General features: G+C 49.3%; 1 protein-coding gene across 2 annotated transcripts; it reads right to left on the bottom strand.

The window, feature by feature from the left end:
• Positions 1 to 26,325, bottom strand: LOC149436822 (putative N-acetyltransferase camello). Of its 2 annotated transcripts, none has more exons than XM_089661428.1 (2): positions 26,062 to 26,325; positions 1 to 805 (listed from the first exon to the last, which is right to left on the bottom strand). In XM_089661428.1, the coding sequence occupies exon 2, from the start codon at positions 796 to 798 to the stop codon at positions 127 to 129; it is 672 nt and encodes a 223-aa protein (XP_089517554.1). In that variant the 5' UTR covers positions 799 to 805; positions 26,062 to 26,325; the 3' UTR covers positions 1 to 126. The 2 variants fall into 2 exon arrangements, with proteins under 2 accessions (XP_089517554.1, XP_089517553.1); XM_089661427.1 differs by lacking the exon at positions 26,062 to 26,325 and adding an exon at positions 5,365 to 5,506.
• Between the last annotated feature and the right edge of the window lie 393 nt (positions 26,326 to 26,718).

Here is a 26,718-nt window from a genome sequence, read left to right as displayed (position 1 = left end):
TTTTGTTCTCTTTTTTGATTAATTTATTTATTTGTAACTATTCAGCTTTCTTTGCTACACATCCCTTGGTTAAATATTTGAATAAATGGATGCAGTGAGGACCTTGTCTGGACCAAGCCACATTTTTTATTTGCTCTTGAGGATGTCGTATCTGAAATATATCCATTGCAGCTGTACCAGCCTCTCTGTGAATCCGGTCATGTAGCTGGTATGACTACACCTGAATCCCATCGACCTGTACAAATTTGTAGCCGAGGTCTGTACCGTGGTGGTGGACAGGACCACCGCCTTACATCCATTCTTACGGGCAAAGTCAATGACTGTCCTGCACAAGACTTTAGAAATACCTTTGCCCCGTTGGCTGCGGACCACAAACATTCTTTTGAGCTCTGTGATTTTCTCTTCTCCGGGTAAATACGAGGGAACGGCCGCCACCATCCCCACAAACTCCCCGTCAGACTCCACCACCCAGTAATTGTGCCCTTCCCGCTGGAGATAATGTTTTGGGATGTCTTTCATGTCGTCCGCCAGAGCGTGCGCGGCATAGCCGTAGAAGAACCTTCTTCCACACAGCCAAAGCACAACCAACACAACAACCACATCCAAGATGGCCAGAAGGATGGAGCCAACGGTGACCAGAGGGAGCAGGAATCCGAGAAACATGAGGAGCCAGTTGTGAGGAAGCCTCAAAGCTTGGTAAAAGGTACTGTACGCATGTATGTGACATCCTTCAATGAAGAGTTCTTTGACTTCTGGAAAATCCGAGTGCTTGAACTGTCGTACAATAAGTGTTGACATTGTGCCCCTGAAACAAAATAGATGTGCAATTCAAATCACATATTCAATATGTGTTCATTGGGAATATCGGGAATAGATACAAAGGACAATTTATCACTAATTAATTTTGCTGCATATATTATTTTTTACAGGATAAGTTGAAGCATTGCAAGGGGGAGTGCTGCCAAAGTACCTGAATACAGTACACACTGCTACTGTCCCCATCAGAGTGCCCCCTTACATCAGGTGTCCCCATCAGAGTGCCCCCTTACATCAGGTGTCCCCATCAGAGTGCCCCCTTACATCAGGTGTCCCCATCAGAGTGCCCCTTTACGTCAGGTGTCTCCATCAGAGTGCCCCTTTACGTCAGGTGTCCCCATCAGAGTGCCCCTTTACGTCAGGTGTCTCCATCAGAGTGCCCCTTTACGTCAGGTGTCTCCATCAGAGTGCCCCTTTACGTCAGGTGTCCCCATCAGAGTGCCCCTTCACATCAGGTGTCCCCATCAGAGTGCCCCTTCACATCAGGTGTATACAGTATCACCCAGAAGTGAGTCCACCCCTCCCCCAGGCTGTATACAATATATATATATATATATATATATATATATATATATATATATAGTGAGGAACAGAAGTATTTGAACCCCCTGCGATCTTGCAAGTTCTCCCACTTAGAAATCATGGAGGGGTCTGACATTCACATTGTAGGTGCATTCCCACTCTGAGAGACAGAATTTAAAAAACAATTCAGGAAATCACATTGTATGATTTGTAAAGAATGTATTTGTCTTGCACTGCTGAACAGAAGTATTTGAACACCTGAGAAACAGCAAGAATTCTGGCTCTCAAAGACCTGTTACTGTGCCTTTATAAAGTCCACCTCTACTCCACTCATTAATCTAACTTAGTAGCACCTGTCTGAGCTCTTTAAAGACACCTGTCCACCCCACAGTCAGTCAGACGCCAACTACTACCATGGGCAAGACCAAAGACTGTCAAAAGACACCAGAGACAAAATTATGGACCTCCACAGGGCTGGAAACGGGGCAATTGCCAAGCAGCTTGGTGAAAACAGATCAACTGTTGGAGCAATTGTTAGAAAATGGAAGAGGCTAAAGACGACTGTCAGTCTCCCTCGGACTGGGGCTCCATGCAAGATGTCACCTCGTGGGGTATCACTGATGATAAGAAAGGTGAGGAATCAGCCCAGAACTACAAGGGAGGAGCTGGTCAATGACATGAAGAGAGCTGGGACCACAGTTTCACAGGTCACTGTCGGTAGAACACTACGCCGTCATGGTTTCCAATCATGCATTGCACGGAAGGTTCCCCTGCTCAAGTCATCACATGTCCAGGCCCGTCTGAAGGTTCCCCTGCTCCAGTCATCACATGTCCAGGCCCGTCTGAAGTTTGCCAATGACCATCTGGATGATCCAGAGGAGACATGGGAGAAAGTCATGTGGTCAGATGAGACCAAAGTAGAACTTTTGGGTCTAAACTTCACTCGTCATGTTTGGAAGAAAAAGGATGAGTTGCATCCCAAGAACACCATCCCTACTGTGAAGCATGGGGGTGGTAACATCATGCCTTGGGGGGGCTTTTCTGCGAAGGGGACAGGACGACTGCACTGTATTAAGGAGAGGATGAATGGGGCCATTTATTGTGAGATTTTCAGCAACAACCTCTTTCCCTCAGTCAGAGCATTGAAGATGGGTCGTGGCTGGGTCTTCCAACATGACAACGACCCGAAGCACACAGCCAGGAGAACCAAGGAGTGGCTCCGTAAGAAGCATATCAAGTGGCCTAGCCAGTCTCCAGACCTAAATCCAATAGAACATCTTTGGAGGGAGCTGAAACTCCGTGTTGCTCAGCGACAGCCCCGAAACCTGACAGATCTAGAGGAGATCGGTGTGGAGGAGTCGGCCAAAATCCCTGTTGCAGTGCAAACCTGGTCAGGAACTACAGGAAACATCTGACCTCTGTAATTGCAGACAAAGGCTTCTGTACCAAATATTAACACGGATCTTCTCAGGGGTTCAAATACTTCTGTTCAGCCGTGCGAGACAAATACATTCTTTACAAATCATACAATGGGATTTCCTGAATTATTTTTAAAATTCTGTCTCTGAGTGGGAATGCCCTACAATGTGAATGTCAGACCCTCCATGATGGAGAAGTGGGAGAACTTGCAGAATCACAGGGGGTTCAAATACTTCTTTTCCTCACTGTGTGTGTGTGTATGTATGTATATATATGTATGTATATATATATATATATATATATATATACACAGTATCTCCCAGACGTGAGTCCCCCCCTCACATTTGTGTCAATCTTTCATTCTATCATTTCATGTGACAACACTGAAGAAATGACACTTTGCTACAATGTGACGTAGTCAGTGTACAGATTGTATAACATGGAAATTTGCTTCCCCTCAAAATAACTCAACACACCGCCATTAATGTCTAAACCGCCGGCAACAAAAGTGACTCCACCCCTAAGGGACAAGGTCCAAATTGGGCCCAAAGTGTCAATATTTTGTGTGGCCGCCATTATTTTACAGCACTGCCTTAACCATCTTGGGCATGGAGGTCACCAGAGATTCACAGGTTGCCACTGGAGTCCTCTTCCACTCCTCCATGACGTCATCACGAAGCTGGTGGATGTTAGAGACCTTGCGCTCCTCCACCTTCCGTCTTCCACTCCTCCATGATGTCATCACGGAGCTGGAGGATGTTAGAGACCTTGCCCTCCTCCACCTTCCGTCTTCCACTCCTCCATGATGTCATCACGGAGCTGGAGGATGTTAGAGACCTTGCGCTCCTCCACCTTCCCTTTGAGGAGGCCCCACAGATGCTCAATAGGGTTTAGGTCTGGAGACATGCTTGGCCAGTCCATCACCTTTACGCTCAGCTACTTTAGCAAGGCAGTGGTGGTCTTGGAGGAGTGTTTGGGGTCGTTCTCATGTTGGACTCAGTTCTGTGTCATACTGTATATATTGAATCTCTTTGCATTAATTTCAGGCTGTAATATTTTTCCCATTTAGGGAACATGATATTTATATGCTTATCCTATACAATTTATTATCCTAGCACTACACTTCTATTTTTGTACAAGTGTAAACAGGGCCGGCGCCAGCATAACGCAGCCACCTTAGGGCTCTGTGCTGGAGATTCAGATTTCTATAATAGCAGTCTTCCATTCCCCCCAGCAGGCAAATTAAAACTTCCTGATAGAGCTCCTGCTGTGCTGTGTGACACTGTGATGGAGCCGTGATAGAGCTCCTGCTGTGCTGTGTGACACTGTGATGGAGCCGTGATAGAGGTCCTGCTGTGCTGTGTGACACTGTGATGGAGCCGTGATAGAGATCCTGCTGTGCTGTGTGACACTGTGATGGAGCCGTGATAGAGCTCCTGCTGTGCTGTGTGACACTGTGATGGAGCCCTGATAGAGATCCTGCTGTGCTGTGTGACACTGTGATGGATCCCTGATAGAGATCCTGCTGTGCCGTGTGACACTGTGACTGAGCCGTGATAGAGCTCCTGCTGTGCTGTGTGACACTGTGATGAAGCCATTGTAGAGCTCCTGCTGTCTGTGTGACACTGTGATGGATCCCTGATAGAGATCCTGCTGTGCTGTGTGACACCGTGACTGAGCCGTGATAGAGCTCCTGCTGTGCTGTGTGACACTGTGATGGATCCCTGATAGAGATCCTGCTGTGCTGTGTGACACTGTGATGAAGCCCTGATAGAGCTCCTGCTGTGCTGCGTGACACTGTGATGAAGCCATGGTAGAGCTCCTGCTGTCTGTGTGACACTGTGATGGATCCCTGATAGAGATCCTGCTGTGCTGTGTGACACTGTGATGGAGCCGTGATAGAGCTCCTGCTGTGCTGTGTGACACTGTGATGAAGCCATTGTAGAGCTCCTGCTGTCTGTGTGACACTGTGATGGATCCCTGATAGAGATCCTGCTGTGCTGTGTGACACTGTGATGAAGCCGTGATAGAGCTCCTGCTGTCTGTGTGACACTGTGATGGATCCCTGATAGAGATCCTGCTGTGCTGTGTGACACTGTGACTGAGCCGTGATAGAGCTCCTGCTGTGCTGTGTGACACTGTGATGGATCCCTGATAGAGATCCTGCTGTGCTGTGTGACACTGTGACTGAGCCGTGATAGAGCTCCTGCTGTGCTGTGTGACACTGTGATGAAGCCCTGATAGAGCTCCTGCTGTGCTGTGTGACACTGTGATGAAGCCATGGTAGAGCTCCTGCTGTCTGTGTGACACTGTGATGGATCCCTGATAGAGATCCTGCTGTGCTGTGTGACACTGTGATGGAGCCGTGATAGAGCTCCTGCTGTGCTGTGTGACACTGTGATGAAGCCATTGTAGAGCTCCTGCTGTCTGTGTGACACTGTGATGGATCCCTGATAGAGCTCCTGCTGTGCTGTGTGACACTGTGACTGAGCCGTGATAGAGCTCCTGCTGTGCTGTGTGACACTGTGATGGAGCCCTGATAGAGCTCCTGCTGTGCTGCGTGATAACACCCAGTGTGAATTCTATCCAGATATGACTGTCACTCACTGTGTGCAGCCACGTTCCCCTCCAGGATTAGTCTTCTTCCTGCTCCTGAGCCTGGTACAGTTCTGCTGTCCCGATGATTCTCTCGCCCTCGTCTCAGCTGGCAGTGAGGAAGATATCACTCCGTCAGCAGAACAGACTGTGACCTGGCTTTTATCCAGCATATTCAGCACTGGATGTTGTGTGAATCCGACTGTGCCCAAAAAGAAAAAAAAAAGTCCCTCTGTCTCTCGGACCCCTCTGAATGAACTGATGCCCCCCTCCCCCAGCCCTGGGAATTTAGTTCACTACGTGGGAGCCAGAGGGAACATTAGGGGTTCACACTATTCATGCACATGTGTACTAGACTGAGGTTTGAAGCTGCTGCTGGCCAGGACCCCCTGTTAAAGTGGCAGGGCCAGGTCCCCTACAGGAGGCCCAGTGGTATCCTTTTATCAGTGGTCCTGGTCCAAGCCCTGGTCCTTATCTGCGGTCCTTGTCTTTATCAGTGGTCCTGGTCCAAGCCCTGGTCCTTATCAGCAGCCCTGGTCCTTATCAGCGGTCCTGGTCCAAGCCCTGGTCCTTATCAGCAGCCATGGTCGTTATCAGCGGTCCTGGTCCAAGCCCTGGTCGTTATCAGCGGTCCTGGTCCAAGCCCTGGTCATTATCAGTGGTCCTGGTCCAAGCCCTGGTCCTTATCAGCAGCCCTGGTCCTTATCAGCGGTCCTGGTCCAAGCCCTGGTCCTTATTAGCAGTCCTGATCCAAGCCCTGGTCCTTATCAGCAGTCCTGGTCCAAGCCCTGGTCCTTATTAGCAGTCCTGGTCCAAGCCCTGGTCCTTATCAGCGGTCCTGGTCCAAGCCCTGGTCCTTATCAGCAGCCATGGTCGTTATCAGCGGTCCTGGTCCAAGCCCTGGTCGTTATCAGTGGTCCTGGTCCAAGCCCTGGTCATTATCAGTGGTCCTGGTCCAAGCCCTGGTCCTTATCAGCAGCCATGGTCGTTATCAGCGGTCCTGGTCCAAGCCCTGGTCGTTATCAGCGGTTCTGGTCCAAGCCCTGGTCATTATCAGTGGTCCTGGTCCAAGCCCTGGTCCTTATCAGCAGCCCTGGTCCTTATCAGCGGTCCTGGTCCAAGCCCTGGTCCTTATTAGCAGTCTTGATCCAAGCCCTGGTCCTTATCAGCAGTCCTGGTCCAAGCCCTGGTCCTTATTAGCAGTCCTGGTCCAAGCCCTGGTCCTTATCAGCGGTCCTGGTCCAAGCCCTGGTCCTTATCAGCAGCCATGGTCGTTATCAGCGGTCCTGGTCCAAGCCCTGGTCGTTATCAGTGGTCCTGGTCCAAGCCCTGGTCATTATCAGTGGTCCTGGTCCAAGCCCTGGTCCTTATCAGCAGCCCTGGTCCTTATCAGCGGTCCTGGTCCAAGCCCTGGTCCTTATTAGCAGTCCTGGTCCAAGCCCTGGTCCTTATCAGCAGTCCTGGTCCAAGCCCTGGTCCTTATCAGCGGTCCTGGTCCAAGCCCTGGTCCTTATTAGCAGTCCTGGTCCAAGCCCTGGTCCTTATCAGCAGTCCTGGTCCAAGCCCTGGTCCTTATCAGCGGTTCTGGTCCAACCTTTTAAGGCATAGCTTTGAACCAAACCTTTGATTAAAATGGTCCTTCTGTCATATGGTGCATCAGTGCTGAATAAGTCCATATGGTCCTCACCAGCAATAACAGCACCAGGAAGCCAGGAGCTTACCTTCAAGCTGGAGCATGGAACATTGTGTCTGGAAGTCTTCATGTGTTCCAAGCTGAGGTTCACCACAAATGGCAGCTCTACTGTCATATTATGTCAATATTTTGCAGACACCATTCTAAAATGATGGGTATTACAATGGAAGGGGGCTGGTGGGATTGCTCTCTAAAAACGTTTCCTGCCCCTGTGAGGACCCTGACTCAGAAGGTGAATTTCTGGAGCTGGTATCGATATTTTGAATATTTGTACAGAATACTTGTCAACGAGGGAGATGGGGGATCCCCAATTGGGTCTAAATCAGACGTCCAAATGTGGACAATATTGTTGGCACAGTTGTAACAGAACCGGACACCGACTGCACTTTAGACTCCAGCTTCCCTGTCCGAACGCAGATCCATGGACACCACTGCTGGCCAAACAAGACTAGACAAGACCAGTCATGAAATAATTCAGGAAATAGACTGCTTTACTTTACCACCAACACAAGTTATGTACATTCAAAGGAACAATTCTCCCCTCCCTGCATAAGGACACAGGGCGGGGCAAACCAAATCTAGCAACAAGAAAACACATCAGCAGACACCCCCCACCAAGCCAATACACAAACACATACATCCCATAATAGTTTGCTCCCAAGAAAGACACACAATAGAACAATGGGATGTAATATAACACCAAAGAATCCACAACCCCCACCTATCTCCTATACATGTCTACACAATATCAGGACATTCCATCCTGCACCCCTAACAGGCACAGGGTGACTTACACATAAGAGGGATATGGGGAGCTCAGACAGGGGTCTCCCCCCTCTCTAAAGTGAGCTGGGTTCCATGGGCCCCCCACCCAAAGTCACTCCCGTCACAATAGTCCTCTCGGACTTTCACTAGTTTCAATGTAGCAGTGCCTAAATCAGCCCTTATGATCACTCTGTGCTCCATCAATAAAAAAAGCTTTAGGAAGCTAGTTTACCGTTAACCGCCTCCTGCCCGCCATATAAAGAAATGACGGACCGGCGGGGGTTCTCTCATATGACGTCCTACCACTCTAGCTGCGTGTGAGCGCCCCTGGGGGTGCGCAGCGATCGGTGGTGTGCTAGGTCCCTCGGACACAGCGGATCACAGATCAGCGGAAAGAGCCAATGATGTCGGCACTATCATGTGATCAGCTGTGTCCAATCACAGCTGATCGCATGTAAATGGGGAAATGACGGTTATCGGCATTTCTCTCCTCTCCAGCTGTCACACTGACAGAGGAGAGGAGAGCCGGTAATCAGCATTCCTCAGAGGGGACATGTACACTGATGATCTGTGTAGCCCCATCAGTGTCACCTGTCGTTGCACATCAATGCCACATATCAGTGCCTACCAGAGCACATCAATGTCACATATCAGTGCCTACCAGATCACATCAATGTCACATATCAGTGCCTACCAGAGCACATCAATGCCACATATCAGTGCCTACCAGAGCACATCAATGTCACATATCAGTGCCTACCAGAGCACATCAATGTCACATATCAGTGCCTACCAGAGCACATCAATGTCACATATCAGTGCCTACCAGAGCACATCAATGCCACATATCAGTGCCTACCAGAGCACATCAATGTCACATATCAGTGCCTACCAGAGCACATCAATGTCACATATCAGTGCCTACCAGAGCACATCAATGTCACATATCAGTGCCTACCAGAGCACATCAATGCCACATATCAGTGCCTACCAGAGCACATCAATGTCACATATCAGTGCCTACCAGAGCACATCAATGTCACATATCAGTGCCTACCAGAGCACATCAATGTCACATATCAGTGCCTACCAGAGCACATCAATGTCACATATCAGTGCCTACCAGAGCACATCAATGTCACATATCAGTGCCTACCAGAGCACATCAATGCCACATATCAGTGCCTACCAGAGCACATCAATGTCACATATCAGTGCCTACCAGAGCACATCAATGTCACATATCAGTGCCCCTCTGAGCTGCCTTTCAGTGCCAACTATCAGTGCCAATCAGTACCACCTATCAGTGCCGCCTTACAGTGCCAGTAAGTTCTGCCTATCAGTGCCAGTCACTGCTGCCTATCAGTATCATACATGAGTACTGCGTTTCAATGCCTATCAGTGATGTCGGTCAATGTCCATCAGTGCCACCTACTAATGCCTCCTCATCAGTGCCCATCAGTGCTGCCTATCAGTATCATATATGAGTACTGCGTTTTAATGCCTATCAGTGATGCCTGTCAATGCCCATCAGTGCCACCTACTAGTGCCTCCTCATCAGTGCCCATCAGTGCTGCCTATCAGTATCATACATGAGTACTGCGTTTCAATGCCTATCAGTGATGTCGGTCAATGTCCATCAGTGCCACCTACTAGTGCCTCATCATCAGTGCCCATCAGTGCTGCCTATCAGTATTATATATGAGTTCTGCCTTTCAATGCCTATCAGTGATGCCTGTCAATGCCCATCAGTGCCACCTACTAGTGCCTCCTCATCAGTACAGCCTATCAGTGCCCATCACTGTGGCCTCATTAGCGCACATCAGTGAAGGAGAAAAATTACTCATTTACAAAATTTTATAACAGAAACTAATAAGAAAACTTTTTTTTTTAATTTTCAGTTGTTTTTGGTTTGTTTAGCAAAAAATAAAAACCCAAAGGGGATTAAATACCACCAAAATAAATCTCTATCTGTCTCAAAATAATGATAAAAATTTCAAATGGGTACAGTGTTGCATGACCGCGCAATTGTCATTCACAGTGCGAGAGCACTAAAAGCTGAAAATGGGCAGGAAGGGGGTGACTTACAGCAAGGAGGCAGAGCAGAGAGGAGAGCAGAGTTCCAGTGTCCAGAAAACTGCACAGACAATGTAGAACCACAAGTCCCAGCAGTGGAAAAAGCAAAAACAGTTCAATGCATCTCCTAGCGAGGCCTGCAGCCATGAGCTGCTCTGTCCATCCTGCCTCATGCTCTGCACGTTCTGAGAGTTTTCTCTCACCATAGGGACATTATATGGTCCTTTCAAGTTGACCAAACCTCAAGCCCCCGGTGTCGACACGTCTGGCTTTTCACAGCCGCAGGACACTGTGCTGTCTGTGCCTCCTACTGAGATCAACCTCGTTACCCACCCCCTGCGGGGCACAGGAACTCATAGATCAACCTCATCTCCCACCCCCTGCGGGGCACAGGAACTCCTAGATCAACCTCATCTCCCACCCCCTGCGGGGCACAGGAACTCCTAGATCAACCTCATCCCCCACCCCCTGCGGGGCACAGGAACTCCTAGATCAACCTTATCGCCCACCCCCTGCGGGGCACAGGAACTCATAGATCAACCTCATCTCCCACCCCCTGCGGAGCACAGGAGCTCATAGATCAACCTCATCTCCCACCCCCTGCGGAGCACAGGAACTCATAGATCAACCTTATCTCCCACCCCCTGCGGGGCATAGGAGCTCACAGATCAACCTCATCTCCCACCCCCTGCGGGGCACAGGAACTCATAGATCAACCTTATCTCCCACCCCCTGCGGGGCACAGGAACTCATAGATCAACCTCATCTCCCACCCCCTGCGGGGCACAGGAACTCATAGATCAACCTCATCTCCCACCCCCTACAGAGCACAGGAACTCATAGATCAACCTCATCTCCCACCCCCTGCGGGGCACAGGAACTCTAAGATTTAATTAAGCAGACAAGCTGACTGCTGGACACACTTGTTGATTTCAACAAAACAACACAAAAATAAAATAATATTTCTGATCTCCATCACAGACACCATTGCAAAATGATGGGTAATACAATGGAAGGTGGGATTGTGGGACCTGGTGGAACTGCTGTCCAAAAAAAAGTTTCCAGCCCCTGTGATGAACCTTATCCAACAGCCTAAGACTCAGAATGTGAATTTCTGGAACTAGCGTCAATATTTTGAATATTTCAACAGAATATTTGATGACAACAAGGGAGACAGAGACCAATTGGGTCTAAGTCACACGTCCTCTCGGACTTTCACTAGTTTCAATGTACCAGTGCCTAAATCATACTGAAAACGTCCTTAGGATGATCACTCCGTGCTCCATCAATAGGAAAAGCTTTATTGAGCTAGAAGATTACCAGTAGGCAAGAGCACACAACATTGTGTATGGAAGTCCCTATGTGTTACAAGCTGAGGTTTACCAATAATGACAGCTCAGCCCTGAAGAGCTGCTGCACTACGAGGGCAATTTTTGTGGACACCATTCCAACATGATGGGTATTACAATGGAAGGTGGGCTGGTGGGATTGTGGTATTTGGTGAAAATTGTTTATCTAAAATATTTTCCTGCCCCAGTGATGACCCTGATCCAACAGCTTCAGGCTCAGAAGATTCATTCTGGAGATAGTGTTGATATCTTGGCCAAAGAGACTCCGCTCTCTCCTGGCTCTCATCCTACCTATCACAACACTCCTTCATCATTACCTATAATGCTACCACCTCCCTCTCACTCGCCCTCTCTGTTGGGGTCCCTCAAGGCTCCGTCCTCGGGCCCCTTCTCTTCTCCATCTACACCTCTTCCCTTGGCCAACTCATACACTCCCACGGCTTCAACTACCACCTCTATGCCGACGACTAGAGATGAGCGAATCGAAGTATCCGAAGTGGAATTCGAGTCGAATATCTGAAAAATTTTGATTCGTGCCGAATCCGAAAAATAGCCTAATTCGGACGCGCGAATCGAAATTTTTCAGAAAATGGCGGCTGACATGTGCGGCGACGGAGCGGGGATGTCTGGGAAGGCGCGCAGACAAGGCGCGCTGACCCATAATGCATGCCTCAACTACATGTGATCGCATCAGCCTATCAGCAGCCAGCCAGCCAGCACTGTGTAATGGTCGAGCTATAAATAGCGGCCATTTTGGAATTCTTCATTTGCCTGCAGTTATTGAACAGAGGCAGACCGCTCTGTACTAGGGACAGGGACAGAGTTAGGGCCACAGAAACGATAATTGGGGACAGAGAAAAGTTACTTAGGGACAGAGAACCATTACTCAGGGACACAGACTTGTTAATGAGGGCCACAGAATCGTTATTTAGGGACAAAGAAACGCTAGTTAGGGCCACAGAATTCATAATCAGGGACAGACAGAATTGTTACTCAGTGCCAGAGAATTGTTACTTAGGGCCACAGAAACGTTATTAGGGCCACAGAATTGTTACTCAGGGACAGACAGAATTGTTACTGAGTGCCAGAGAATTGTTACTCAGGGAAAGACAGAATTGTTACTGAGTGCCAGAGAATTGTTACTTAGGGCCACAGAAACTTTAATTAGGGCCACAGAATTTTTACTCAGGGACAGACAGAATTGTTACTCAGTGCCAGAGAATTGTTACTCAGGGACAGACAGAATTGTTACTGAGTGCCAGAGAATTGTTACTCAGGGCCACAGAAACTTTACTTAGGGCCACAGAATTTTTACTCAGGGACAGACAGAATTGTTACTGAGTGCCAGAGAATTGTTACTCAGGGACAGACAGAATTGTTACTGAGTGCCAGAGAATTGTTACTTAGGGCCACAGAAACTTTACTTAGGGCCACAGAATTGTTACTCGCACAGACACAGAATTGTTACTCGCACAGACACAGAATTGTTACTGAAGGCCACAGAACTGTTACTTAGGGCCACAGAATTGTTACTCGCACAGACACAGAATTGTTACTCGCACAGACACAGAACTGTTACTGAGGGCGACAGAACTGTTACTTAGGGACAAAGAAACGCTAGTTAGGGCCACAGAATTGTTACTCAGGGACAGACAGAATTGTTACTGAGTGCCAGAGAATTGTTACTCAGGGACAGACAGAATTGTTACTGAGTGCCAGAGAATTGTTACTTAGGGCCACAGAAACTTTAATTAGGGCCACAGAATTTTTACTCAGGGACAGACAGAATTGTTACTCAGTGCCAGAGAATTGTTACTCAGGGACAGACAGAATTGTTACTGAGTGCCAGAGAATTGTTACTCAGGGCCACAGAAACTTTAATTAGGGCCACAGAATTTTTACTCAGGGACAGACAGAATTGTTACTGAGTGCCAGAGAATTGTTACTCAGGGACAGACAGAATTGTTACCGAGTGCCAGAGAATTGTTACTTAGGGCCACAGAAACTTTCATTAGGGCCACAGAATTTTTACTCAGGGACAGACAGAATTGTTACTGAGTGCCAGAGAATTGTTACTCAGGGACAGAGAGAATTGTTACTGAGTGCCAGAGAATTGTTACTTAGGGCCACAGAAACTTTAATTAGGCCCACAGAATTTTTACTCAGGGACAGACAGAATTGTTACTGAGTGCCAGAGAATTGTTACTCAGGGACAGACAGAATTGTTACCGAGTGCCAGAGAATTGTTACTCAGGGACAGACAGAATTGTTACTGAGTGCCAGAGAATTGTTACTTAGGGCCACAGAAACTTTAATTAGGGCCACAGAATTTTTACTCAGGGACAGACAGAATTGTTACGGAGTGCCAGAGAATTGTTACTCAGGGACAGACAGAATTGTTACTGAGTGCCAGAGAATTGTTACTCAGGGACAGACAGAATTGTTACGGAGTGCCAGAGAATTGTTACTCAGGGCCACAGAAACTTTACTTAGGGCCAGAGAATTTTTACTCAGGGACAGACAGAATTGTTACTGAGTGCCAGAGAATTGTTACTCAGGGACAGACAGAATTGTTACGGAGTGCCAGATAATTGTTACTCAGGGCCCCAGAAACTTTACTTAGGGCCACAGAATTTTTACTCAGGGACAGACAGAATTGTTACTGAGTGCCAGAGAATTGTTACTCAGGGACAGACAGAATTGTTACTGAGTGCAAGAGAATTGTTACTTAGGGCCACAGAAACTTTACTTAGGGCCACAGAATTGTTTCTCGCACAGACACAGAATTGTTACTCGCACAGACACAGAATTGTTACTGAGGGCCACAGAACTGTTACTTGGGGCCACAGAAACGTTAATCAGGGACACAGAATTGTTACTGAGGGCCACAGAACTGTTACTTAGGGCCACAGAATTGTTACTCGCACAGACACAGAATTGTTACTCAGGGACACAGAATTGTTACTCAGGGACACATAATCGTTTAATTAAAGAGTATGTCAGACAACATGCAGAGGAGTGGCAGAGGAGGCAATGTTTTAGGAGCGAGCAGACGTGGCAGCAGAGGAAGGGGTCGAGGCAGCACTATTCGCAGCCAGAGGCCAGTGCTCCCGGTGTCATCCAGTACAGTGAGGAAGAGCTAACAGAGGGCGGTCAGGAACGGGGGGAGACATGGCGAGGAGAGTGGCTCGGTAGTGGCGAGGAGAGTGGCTCGGTAGCCGGTGTAGAGACAGGTCTGTCTCCTGACCCACACGCAGCCGAGGGGGCTAGTAGTGAGGCGGAGACCCTAATTGATGATGATGAGGCTGATCGCTCTTGGCAGCCTCGTCGTCATCAGGCTATTGCTTCTGCATCATCAGGAGAAGAGGGTGGCAGCTTGGCAGCGAGCAAAACAGTCGGTGGGTTGTCTCCATCGCCACACTCTGCCATGTGCCACTTTCAAGTCTCCTCACACACTGCTGGTGTGTTGAATTTTTTGACATAGGGTGCTGGCAGATTACGGGCCTCCCATAGCTGCTGCCAGGCCCCTAATCTGCCATGGGCCCCTATATACCGCCTCCTCATGCTGCTGCCAGGTCCAGAGTCTGTCATGGGTCCCTGTACGGCCTCCCATTGCTGCTGTCTCCATCGCCACACTCTGCCATGTGCCACTTTCAGGTCTCCTCACACTGCTGGTGTGTTGAATTTTTTGACATAGGGTGCTGGCAGATTATGGGCCTCCTATAGCTGCTGCCAGGCCCCTAATCTGCCATGGGCCCCTATATACCGCCTCCTCATGCTGCTGCCAGGTCCAGAGTCTGTCATGGGTCCCTGTACGGCCTCCCATTGCTGCTGTCTCCATCGCCACACTCTGCCATGTGCCACTTTCAGGTCTCCTCTCACACTGCTGGTGTGTAGAATTTTTTGACATAGGGTGCTGGCAGATTATGGGCCTCCCATTGCTGCTGCCAGGCCCCTAATCTGCCATAGGCCCCTATATACCGCTTCCTCATGCTGCTGCCAGGTCCAGAGTCTGTCATGGGTCCCTGTACGGCCTCCCATTGCTGCTGTCTCCATCGCCACACTCTGCCATGTGCCACTTTCAGGTCTCCTCACACTGCTGGTGTGTTGAATTTTTTGACATAGGGTGCTGGCAGATTATGGGCCTCCTATAGCTGCTGCCAGGCCCCTAATCTGCCATGGGCCCCTATATACCGCCTCCTCATGCTGCTGCCAGGTCCAGAGTCTGTCATGGGTCCCTGTACGGCCTCCCATTGCTGCTGTCTCCATCTCCACACTCTGCCATGTGCCACTTTCAGGTCTCCTCACACACTGCTGGTGTGTAGAATTTTTTGACATAGGGTGCTGGCAGATTATGGGCCTCCCATAGCTGCTGCCTGGCCCCTAATCTGCCATAGGCCCCTATATACCGCTTCCTCATGCTGCTGCCAGGTCCAGAGTCTCTCATGGGTCCCTGTACGGCCTCCCATTGCTGCTGTCTCCATCGCCACACTCTGCCATGTGCCACTTTCAGGTCTCCTCACACTGCTGGTGTGTTGAATTTTTTGACATAGGGTGCTGGCAGATTATGGGCCTCCTATAGCTGCTGCCAGGCCCCTAATCTGCCATAGGCCCCTATATACCGCCTCCTCATGCTGCTGCCAGGTCCAGAGTCTCTCATGCCATGTGCCACTTTCAGGTCTCCTCACACACTGCTGGTGTGTAGAATTTTTTGACATAGGGTGCTGGCAGATTAAGGGCCTCCCATAGCTGCTGCCAGGCCCCTAATCTGCCATAGGCCCCTATATACCGCTTCCTCATGCTGCTGCCAGGTCCAGAGTCTGTCATGGGTCCCTGTACGGCCTCCCATTGCTGCTGTCTCCATCGCCACACTCTGCCATGTGCCACTTTCAGGTCTCCTCACACTGCTGGTGTGTTGAATTTTTTGACATAGGGTGCTGGCAGATTATGGGCCTCCTATAGCTGCTGCCAGGCCCCTAATCTGCCATGGGCCCCTATATACCGCCTCCTCATGCTGCTGCCAGGTCCAGAGTCTGTCATGGGTCCCTGTACGGCCTCCCATTGCTGCTGTCTCCATCGCCACACTCTGCCATGTGCCACTTTCAGGTCTCCTCACACACTGCTGGTGTGTAGAATTTTTTGACATAGGGTGCTGGCAGATTATGGGCCTCCCATAGCTGCTGCCTGGCCCCTAATCTGCCATAGGCCCCTATATACCGCTTCCTCATGCTGCTGCCAGGTCCAGAGTCTCTCATGGGTCCCTGTACGGCCTCCCATTGCTGCTGTCTCCATCGCCACACTCTGCCATGTGCCACTTTCAGGTCTCCTCACACTGCTGGTGTGTTGAATTTTTTGACATAGGGTGCTGGCAGATTAAGGGCCTCCCATAGCTGCTGCCAGGCCCCTAATCTGCCATAGGCCCCTATATACCGCCTCCTCATGCTGCTGCCAGGTCCAGAGTCTCTCATGCCATGTGCCACTTTCAGGTCTCCTCACACACTGCTGGTGTGTAGAATTTTTTGACATAGGGTGCTGGCAGATTAAGGGCCTCCCATAGCTGCTGCCAGGCCCCTAATCTGCCATAGGCCCCTATATACCGCTTCCTCATGCTGCTGCCAGGTCCAGAGTCTGTCATGGGTCCCTGTACGGCCTCCCATTGCTGCTGTCTCCATCGCCACACTCTGCCATGTGCCACTTTCAGGTCTCCTCACACTGCTGGTGTGTTGAATTTTTTGACATAGGGTGCTGGCAGATTATGGGCCTCCTATAGCTGCTGCCAGGCCCCTAATCTGCCATGGGCCCCTATATACCGCCTCCTCATGCTGCTGCCAGGTCCAGAGTCTGTCATGGGTCCCTGTACGGCCTCCCATTGCTGCTGTCTCCATCGCCACACTCTGCCATGTGCCACTTTCAGGTCTCCTCACACACTGCTGGTGTGTAGAATTTTTTGACATAGGGTGCTGGCAGATTATGGGCCTCCCATAGCTGCTGCCTGGCCCCTAATCTGCCATAGGCCCCTATATACCGCTTCCTCATGCTGCTGCCAGGTCCAGAGTCTCTCATGGGTCCCTGTACGGCCTCCCATTGCTGCTGTCTCCATCGCCACACTCTGCCATGTGCCACTTTCAGGTCTCCTCACACTGCTGGTGTGTTGAATTTTTTGACATAGGGTGCTGGCAGATTAAGGGCCTCCCATAGCTGCTGCCAGGCCCCTAATCTGCCATAGGCCCCTATATACCGCTTCCTCATGCTGCTGCCAGGTCCAGAGTCTGTCATGGGTCCCTGTACGGCCTCCCATTGCTGCTGTCTCCATCGCCACACTCTGCCATGTGCCACTTTCAGGTCTCCTCACACTGCTGGTGTGTTGAATTTTTTGACATAGGGTGCTGGCAGATTATGGGCCTCCTATAGCTGCTGCCAGGCCCCTAATCTGCCATGGGCCCCTATATACCGCCTCCTCATGCTGCTGCCAGGTCCAGAGTCTGTCATGGGTCCCTGTACGGCCTCCCATTGCTGCTGTCTCCATCGCCACACTCTGCCATGTGCCACTTTCAGGTCTCCTCACACACTGCTGGTGTGTAGAATTTTTTGACATAGGGTGCTGGCAGATTATGGGCCTCCCATTGCTGCTGCCAGGCCCCTAATCTGCCATAGGCCCCTATATACCGCTTCCTCATGCTGCTGCCAGGTCCAGAGTCTCTCATGCCATGTGCCACTTTCAGGTCTCCTCACACACTGCTGGTGTGTAGAATTTTTTGACATAGGGTGCTGGCAGATTAAGGGCCTCCCATAGCTGCTGCCAGGCCCCTAATCTGCCATATGCCCCTATATACCGCCTCCTCATGTTGCTGCCAGGTCCAGAGTCTGTCATGGGTCCCTGTACGGCCTCCCATTGCTGCTGTCTCCATCGCCACACTCTGCCATGTGCCACTTTCAGGTCTCCTCACACACTGCTGGTGTGTTGAATTTTTTGACATAGGGTGCTGGCAGATTATGGGCCTCCCATTGCTGCTGCCAGGCCCCTAATCTGCCATAGGCCCCTATATACCGCTTCCTCATGCTGCTGCCAGGTCCAGAGTCTCTCATGCCATGTGCCACTTTCAGGTCTCCTCACACTGCTGGTGTGTAGAATTTTTTTGACATAGGGTGCTGGCAGATTATGGGCCTCCTATAGCTGCTGCCAGGCCCCTAATCTGCCATAGGCCCCTATATACCGCCTCCTCATGCTGCTGCCAGGTCCAGAGTCTGTCATGGGTCCCTGTACGGCCTCCCATTGCTGCTGTCTCCATCGCCACACTCTGCCATGTGCCACTTTCAGGTCTCCTCACACACTGCTGGTGTGTAGAATTTTTTGACATAGGGTGCTGGCAGATTACGGGCCTCCCATAGCTGCTGCCAGGCCCCTAATCTGCCATGGGCCCCTATACCGACTCCTCATGCTGTGACGTTGCAACAAGGTGGAATTCAACCCTACATATGTTAGACCGCCTTTACGAACAGCAAAAGGCCATCACAGATTTCCTGATGTTAAAAGCGGATAAAGGTATTCCCTGTGTAACTTAGATGTCAGCCATTGGCAGCTCATGCGTGACACCTGCGCTTGCTCAGGCCCTTTGAGGAGGCCACGCTATTCGTGAGTCGGCAGGACTATGGGATGAACGACGTCATTCCTCTGTTGCACGTCCTGGAACAAATGCTGTTAACAATGGCTGGTCAGGGTGCGGTAGACGTGGCGCACAGATCTCAACGCCACATGACCCCTGTGGGGGCAGGACAGGAAGAAGAGGAGGAGGTAGAGGAGGACATTGGTGCTCAGGAATTATTGAGTGAAATGGGTGGTTTTTCCACTCAGCGGACAGGAGTGGAGGAGCAGGAGCATCTGGTAGAGGAGGAGGAGGAGGAGGAGACAGAGGACCCAGACGCACCGTGGCAGTATGCTGTGGAGATGGAGGCAGGGAGTCCCTCGCATTCCTTGGCACAAATGGCCCATAGCATGCTCGGTTGCTTGCGTAGCGACAGCCGAATAATAACCATCAGACAGAGGGATGACTTTTGGCTGTCCACCTTGTTGGACCCTCGCTACCGTTCAAAAATGGTGGCCTTTTTCACACCTGCTGAGAGGGAGGCCAAAATAACGTACTATAAAAACCACCTATGTAGTCAGTTGGTCTCTGCCTTTGTGCGCCAACGTCCATCCTCAGACACTGTGGGCCCTGTGCGCTCGCGTTCCGCTGCGATGGCAGCAGGGGAGGGGTGGGGTGGTAGGAGCAGTGGCAGCTCCACCAGCAGCGGCTGCCTCAGTCTGCAGTCGATGATGAGTAGCTTTCTTCACCAGCGCAGTGAGGAAACTACTAACCAGCCGCAGCAGCAGCAGCAGCAGCAGCATCAGGTGGACCTGGAGCAGGACCTCAAACAACAGGCTTAGGCCTACTTGGACAGCACCCTGCCAACCGAGGTAGACAATCCCCTTGACTACTGGGCAACGAAACTTGACCTTTGGCCCCAACTAGCTGAATTTGCCCTTGAAAGGCTGTCATGCCCGGCCAGTAGCGTGGCATCGGAGCGCGTGTTTAGTGCGGCAGGAGGTATTGCAACTCCGCGGAGGACACGACTGTCCACCCAAAGTGTGGAGAGACTGACGTTTGTGAAAATGAATCAGGCGTGGATTAGTCTGGATTTCAAACCACCAGTTCCTGACACAACTGACTAAATCCGCCATGAATCATGCCCCAAACATGTGCCACTTTCAGGTCTCCTCACACTGCTGGTGTGTTCCATTTTTTGTCATAGGGTGCTGGCAGATTACGGGCCTCCCATAGCTGCTGCCAGGCCCCTAATCTGCCATGGGCCCCTATACCGCCTCCTCATGCTGCTGCCAAGTCCAGAGTCTCTCATGGGTCCCTGTACGGCCTCCCATTGCTGCTGTCTCCATCGCCACACTCTGCCATGTGCCACTTTCAGGTCTCCTCACACTGCTGGTGTATTCCATTTTTTGTCATAGGGTGCTGGCAGATTACGGGCTTCCCATAGCTGCTGCCAGGCCCCTAATCTGCCATGGGCCCCTATACCGCCTCCTCATGCTGCTGCCAGGTCCAGAGTGTGTCATGGGTCCCTGTACGGCCTCCCATTGCTGCTGTCTCCATCGCCACACTCTGCCATGTGCCACTTTCAGGTCTCCTCACACTGCTGGTGGGTTCCATTTTTTGTCATAGGGTGCTGGCAGATTACGGGCCTCCCATAGCTGCTGCCAGGCCCCTAATCTGCCATGGGCCCCCGTACCGACTCCTCATGCTGCTGCCAGGCCCGTAATCTGTCATGGGCCCCTGTTGTCGCTTGTTGGCATATTCCGCTCGTTCAGATGCTCCTTCTCCTGCTACTCCTCTTCACGGATTCCGTCAGCAGTCTTTCTTGGAATCCGTTTCCAAGAGACAACAGTTTGCGAGCACGCACCAGACGGTGCAGAAACTGAACGTCCTCCTGTCCAAGTTGCTGCTGCCAGGCTTGTAATCTGTCATGCGCCCCTGTACCGCCTCCTCATGCTGCTGCCAGGTCCAGAGTGTGTCATGGGCCCCCGTACCGACTCCAAATGCTGCTGCCAGGCCCGTAATCTGTCATGGGCCCCTGTACCGCCTCCCCATGCTGCTGCCAGGTCCAGATTGTGTCATGGGTCCCTGTACGGCCTCCCATTGCTGCTGCCAGGCCTGTAATCTGCCATGGGCCCCCCTACCGACTCCTCATGCTGCTGCCAGGCCCGTAATCTGCCATGGGCCCCTGTACCGCCTCCTCATGCTGCTGCCAGGTCCAGAGTGTGTCATGGGTCCCTGTACGGCCTCCCATTGCTGCTGTCTCTATCGCCACACTCTGCCATGTGCCACTTTCAGGTCTCCTCACACTGCTGGTGGTTTCCATTTTTGTCATAGGGTGCTGCATGGCCTCCCATTGCTGCTGCCTCCACCGCCACACTGTGGCTCCACACTCTGGTTTTGGCCCCGTGACTGGCCAAATGAGTGAAGTGTGCGGTGATTCTAAGATCGACGGCACTCATCTGCATGTCATACTGCCTGACAGTATTATTTCTCTTCCCCAGCAGACTCCAAGGGCATTTAAATTAAAGGTACAGTGTTCTGCACTAATATTAAGTCTCTCTGAAGCCTAGAAACACCCTTTTTTAAGTTAAATTCACAGCGAATATATTCGACTCGAATCGAATTTTTTCTACGAATTCGCCGAATCAGTCGAATCGAATTTTTGAATACTTCGCTCATCTCTACCGACGACACACAAATCTATCTCTCAACCCCCCACCTCACCCCCTCGGTCTCCGCCCGAATCACACACCTACTGAGCGACATATCAGACTGGATGTCGCTCCACTTCCTTAAACTGAACCTCTCCAAAACCGAGCTCCTAGTCTTCCCCCCAGCCCGGACACCACCCCCCATTGACTTTTCCATCATGTCCAACAACGCCACCACCAGGCCCGCCCCGCAGGCCAGAGTACTTGGTGTCATTCTGGACTCCAACCTATCCTTCCAGCCCCAAGTCCAATCACTAACAAACTCGTGCAGACTCCACCTCCGCAACATCGCCAAAATCCGCACGTTCCTAACCCCAGAAACCACTAAACAGCTCATCCACTCCCTCATCATATCACGACTCGACTACTGCAACTCCCTCCTCACTGGCCTGCCTCGCCACAGGCTATCCCCGCTTCAGTCCATCCTGAATACGGCTGCCAGACTCATTCACCTCTCCAACCGCTCCATCTCCGCCACCCCCCTCTGCCAATCCCTCCACTGGCCTCCATTCAGTGTCCTCCACCCATCTCTGCCAATCCGTCCACTGGCTCCACCCCCCTCTGCCAATCCCTCCACTGGCCTCCATTCAGTGTCCTCCACCCCCCCCCCCCCCCGCCAATCCCTCCACTGGCCTCCATTCAGTGTCCTCCATCCCCCTCTGCCAATCCCTCCACTGGCCTCCATTCAGTGTCCTCCACCCCCCTCTGCCAATCCCTCCACTGGCCTCCATTCAGTGTCCTCCATCCCCCTCTGCCAATCCCTCCACTGGCCTCCATTCAGTGTCCTCCACCCCCCTCTGCCAATCCCTCCACTGGCCTCCACTCAGTGTCCTCCACCCCCCTCTGCCAATCCCTCCACTGGCTTCCGATTGCCCAACGGATCAAATTCAAAATCCTAACACTGATGTACAAAGCTGTCCACCATACTGCCCCGAACTACATCACTGACGTAATATCCAAGTACCGCCCAGCATGCACACTCCGCTCCTCACAAGACCTCCTTCTCTCTAGTTCCCTGGTCTCCTCATCCCATGCCCGCCTCCAGGACTTATCCAGGGTGTCACCCATCCTCTGGAACTCCCTACCCCAACCCATCAGATTATCACCTACTCTCCTTTAGGCGCACCCTGAAAACCCACCTCTTCAGGGAAGCCTACCCCACCCCCTGCTAACTTGCCGACCTCCTCCACTCTTCCTACCACTCCATCCCCCACAGCTATCTCCTCCTGTGCCACCATCCCCTCCCTCCTAGATTGTAAGCTCCAAGGAGCAGGGCCCTCGAACCCCTCATGTTTTGCATTGTATTGTTATTGTTCTGTCACATGTTCTGTCCCCCTTTGTAATGTACAGCGCTGAGCGAACTATTGGCGCTTTATAAATACTGTATAATGATAATATTTTGAATTTTTGAACAGAATATTTAATAACAATGAGGGAGATTCTCCATTCTAAATTGGGGCTGTTTACTTCAATGCAACCTCATCTTTTATATTTTACAAAAATTTGGGTCATTTATTTTGGAGCCTGGGTTCACGCTGACGCTGGTGCGCAATTTGCAGCGTTTTCTGTTCAATTTCCACACCGCATCAGCATTGCACCCCGTTCATGCGAACCGCTGCAGGTGTGTATGATAAGTTAACAACACCCCGAAAGCAGTGCGATGTGCAGAATCGGATCCCATAGGTGTGAATACCCGTGCGATCCGATTCTAGTGCCGACCAAAACAAGGGTCCTGCGTGTTTTTGGTGCAGTGCGATTAGAGCCATAGAAAAAAATGTACGACTCCGATCGCACCGCACACAAATTGCATTGAATGCGGCGCGGTTCCTGTGCGAATCACATGCGATATCCCGCACCACATATATGTGAACCCGGGCTGACTGACAGTTTCCTGGACCTTTACGGTACTATCATGTGACATAAAAAAATGAGAACTGCCGCCATTTTATTCTCCAGGGTGTCGGCTTTCAGGAAATGTATCATGTTTGGGGTTTATGCCATCTGTAGGCCGAAAATGATTTTTCAGATGTGCGCAAAAAATGCAAAAACAGCCGGCAACGGAAGGGTAAAGGTACATTAATTGTCTCTGCTGTGAACTTTGACCCCCCCCCCCCCCCCCCGCCACATCAAGCCCGACTCTGAAATTGAGCGACTTCACTGTAAGTCGCACTTTTTCAATGTCGGATGAACCATCGATTTCAGGTGCGATTTCCAAAACCTCAGATGTCTATGCAAATCGCACCAAAAATGGCGCATGGACTCCTTTAGAAATCGGGCCGGTTCTGACTTGGTCTTGGATATGATCGCTCCAATTGCGGACAATAGGGTGCAGCTTGGCATACGATTTGCAAGTCACATGGCATGCAAATCGCACCCGATGTGACCGGGGTGTAAGGCCTATGCAGGTTGTGTTTGAGCCATTTTTACGTTGCGTTTTGTCTTTTTGATGCGTTTTTGATGCATTTTGTGTTTTTCTATTTCTTTTTTTTTTTTTTTTTCTTTGTTCCTAGGCAGATTTAAAACACGTCAAAAATGCAGCAAAAACACAATACATGCTTTCCTGCAGCCTTTCCATTGAAGTCTATTGAACCCAAAACGCAACTTTTTTGTGTTAAAAATAATCCATGACCGATATGATCGCTCCAATTGTGGACAATAGGGTGGGACATGGTATACAATTTGCAAGTCGCATGGCATGCAAATCGCACCCGGGGTGTAAGGCCTATGCAGGTTGTGTTTGAGCCGTTTCTGCATTGTGTTTTGCGTTTTTGACATGTTTTTGATGCGTTTCATGTTTTTCCCTATTTTTTTATATTTTTCTTGTTGCTAGGCAGATTTAACACGCATCAAAAACACGGCAAAAACTCAATACATGCTTTCCTGTAGCGTTTCCATTGAAGGCTATAGAACCAAAAACGCAACTTTTTGTGTTCCAAAAAGTCTCTGACCCTTTCCAAAAAAAACACACCCGGTGAAAACGTGGAGATGTGAACGTGTCCCATAGGAAATCATGTTAAATGAACTGTACTGTGTTTCTGCAAAACGCAAAATGCTGCAGAAAATGCTTAGGTGTGAACCTGGGGTAAGGGGGGATTGTTCCACAGTGCCCACAGCTAGAGAGATCCATGAAGGCTTGACATCCAGGCCTTGGTTTACAAGTCCTCACGCATGTGGGACGTTTTTACAGCGGCTGTTTTTGGCTTTTGACATTTTTTTCTACAGCCAGTAACCCCCCCCCCAGCATGCTATCCTAGTTGTCCATACACACACAGACTGGAATCAACGTTTTTTGCCTGGGTCATTTTTTGGCTGGAAAAAACCCCAGGGCTAGTGGGCTTCTGGAGGAGTTTTTTAGCTGTAAAAACACTCTAACACTGTAAAACGCAATAAATCGCTGTAAAATGCCGCAAAGTGGCATGTTTGGACTTTTTTTAACCAAAAAAAATTTTGGGGGTAAAAGAAATGCAATCGTGGGAAAATGCTACTAAACGCTAATTCAAACATGCTAAAAAAAGCTGAAAAACTCAAGTTTTTAACTTGACTTTACACACCTAACGGTTACCAGCGTTATCAAAACGTCCCGTGTGCATGGAGCCTTACGATCAGTAAAGTATATACATTTTCAAAACTTTTTATATAGCCCAAGGAGTAATAATATAACAACTTGTCTAAAAAAAAAAGTTGCAGTGTTTAGATGAAATGAAAATGAAGAAAAAAATGTAAAAGTAAGAAAGAAAAATTTAAAAGAAAACAGATGAGGTGAAAGAATTGCAAAAATTTAGGAAAAAGTAAAAAAAAAAAAAGCAAAAATAAAGTAGAGGCAAAAAAAAAAAAAAAGCAAAACTAAGAAAATGAAGTAGAAGCAAAAAAAAAAACCCCCAAAAAACAGCAATTGTAAAATAAATAAAGTAGAAGCAAAACACCAAAAGTAAAAAAAAATTAAGTAAAAGCAAAAAAGAAAAGAAGCAAAAGTCAAAAATAAAGTAGAAGCAAAAAAAAAAAAAGTAAAAAAAATAAAGATAAAGTAGAGACAAAAAAAAGGAAAGAAGCAAAAGTAAAAAAATAAAGTAGAAGCAAAAGAAAGCAAAAGTAAAAAATAAAGTAAAGGCAACCCCCCCCCCCAAAAAAAAAAACAGCAATTGTAAAAAAAAATAAAGTAGAAGCAAAACAGCAAAAGTAAAAAAAATAAAGTAGAAGCAAAAAAAAAAAAAAAAGCAAAAAGTAAAAAAAAAAAAAAGATAAAGTAGAAACAAAAAAAAGGAAAGAAGCAAAAGTAAAAAAAAAAAAAAAGTAGAAGCAAAAAAAAAGTAGAAATAAAGTAGAAGCAAATTAAAAGAAAAAAGAAAAAGTAAAAAAAAATAAAAAAAAGCAAAAGTAAAAAAAAAAGTAGAAAAAAAAAAAAAAAAAAAGGATCAGAATTATGTGCCGAACATGTAAAATCTGTAAATGTCGGGTATCCACAGAAATCTTTTCACAGGATTAATTTCACTTCAGATAAAATCTGATTTCTGCTGATTCCAGCCACAAACCTGTATGCCGTGAGGATCCTTTCTGGTGTCTCCTTGAGAGTTGAAATTTAAATGGAGACTTTTTCATAAAACAGCGACGTCAGCATTCCCACGGACGGGACCCGCTCTGTCCTCTTACATACTGCAAACGTTCCGCCTCTCTGAATTATTTACCATCCCGATACGTTCACCAGGATTCGGTCTCTCTCTTAGTTAATAATTACTTCATAAATCTGATCCGGTTGGAGAGTCTGACAGAAGCGCTCTTCTCTTCCATGGACGTATACATTCCTTCCGGTACATAGAGGTTCAGATGCCATAAAATCTGCCACATAAATCCCATCGTGAGGAGCGGCTGCACTGCGCGGGATACATACTGTATGTGATAAACGTGTGAAGGAAATGACAGCGCTGTCTTCTGCTGATGTAACAATACCCCCCGCCAGTGACACCGGACCCCCCCCAGATATATGTACAGCAGGTACAGAGCCTTGAAAAAGTCTTCACACCCCTTGGAACGTCCCCCATGTTGTCATGTTACAATGTATTCCCCCTCCCCCCTGAAATGTCCCCCATGTTGTCATGTTACAATGTATTCCCCCCCCCCTGAAATGTCCCCCATGTTGTCATGTTACAATGTATTCCCCCCCCCCCTGAAATGTCCCCCATGTTGTCATG

The sequence above is a fragment of the Staurois parvus genome, unplaced genomic scaffold (genome assembly GCF_062004578.1).
Source record: "Staurois parvus isolate SC_StPar_1 unplaced genomic scaffold, SC_StPar_1.0 ptg001335l, whole genome shotgun sequence".
Taxonomy (NCBI): domain Eukaryota; kingdom Metazoa; phylum Chordata; class Amphibia; order Anura; family Ranidae; genus Staurois; species Staurois parvus.
This window is presented reverse-complemented; position numbering and strand designations above follow the sequence as displayed.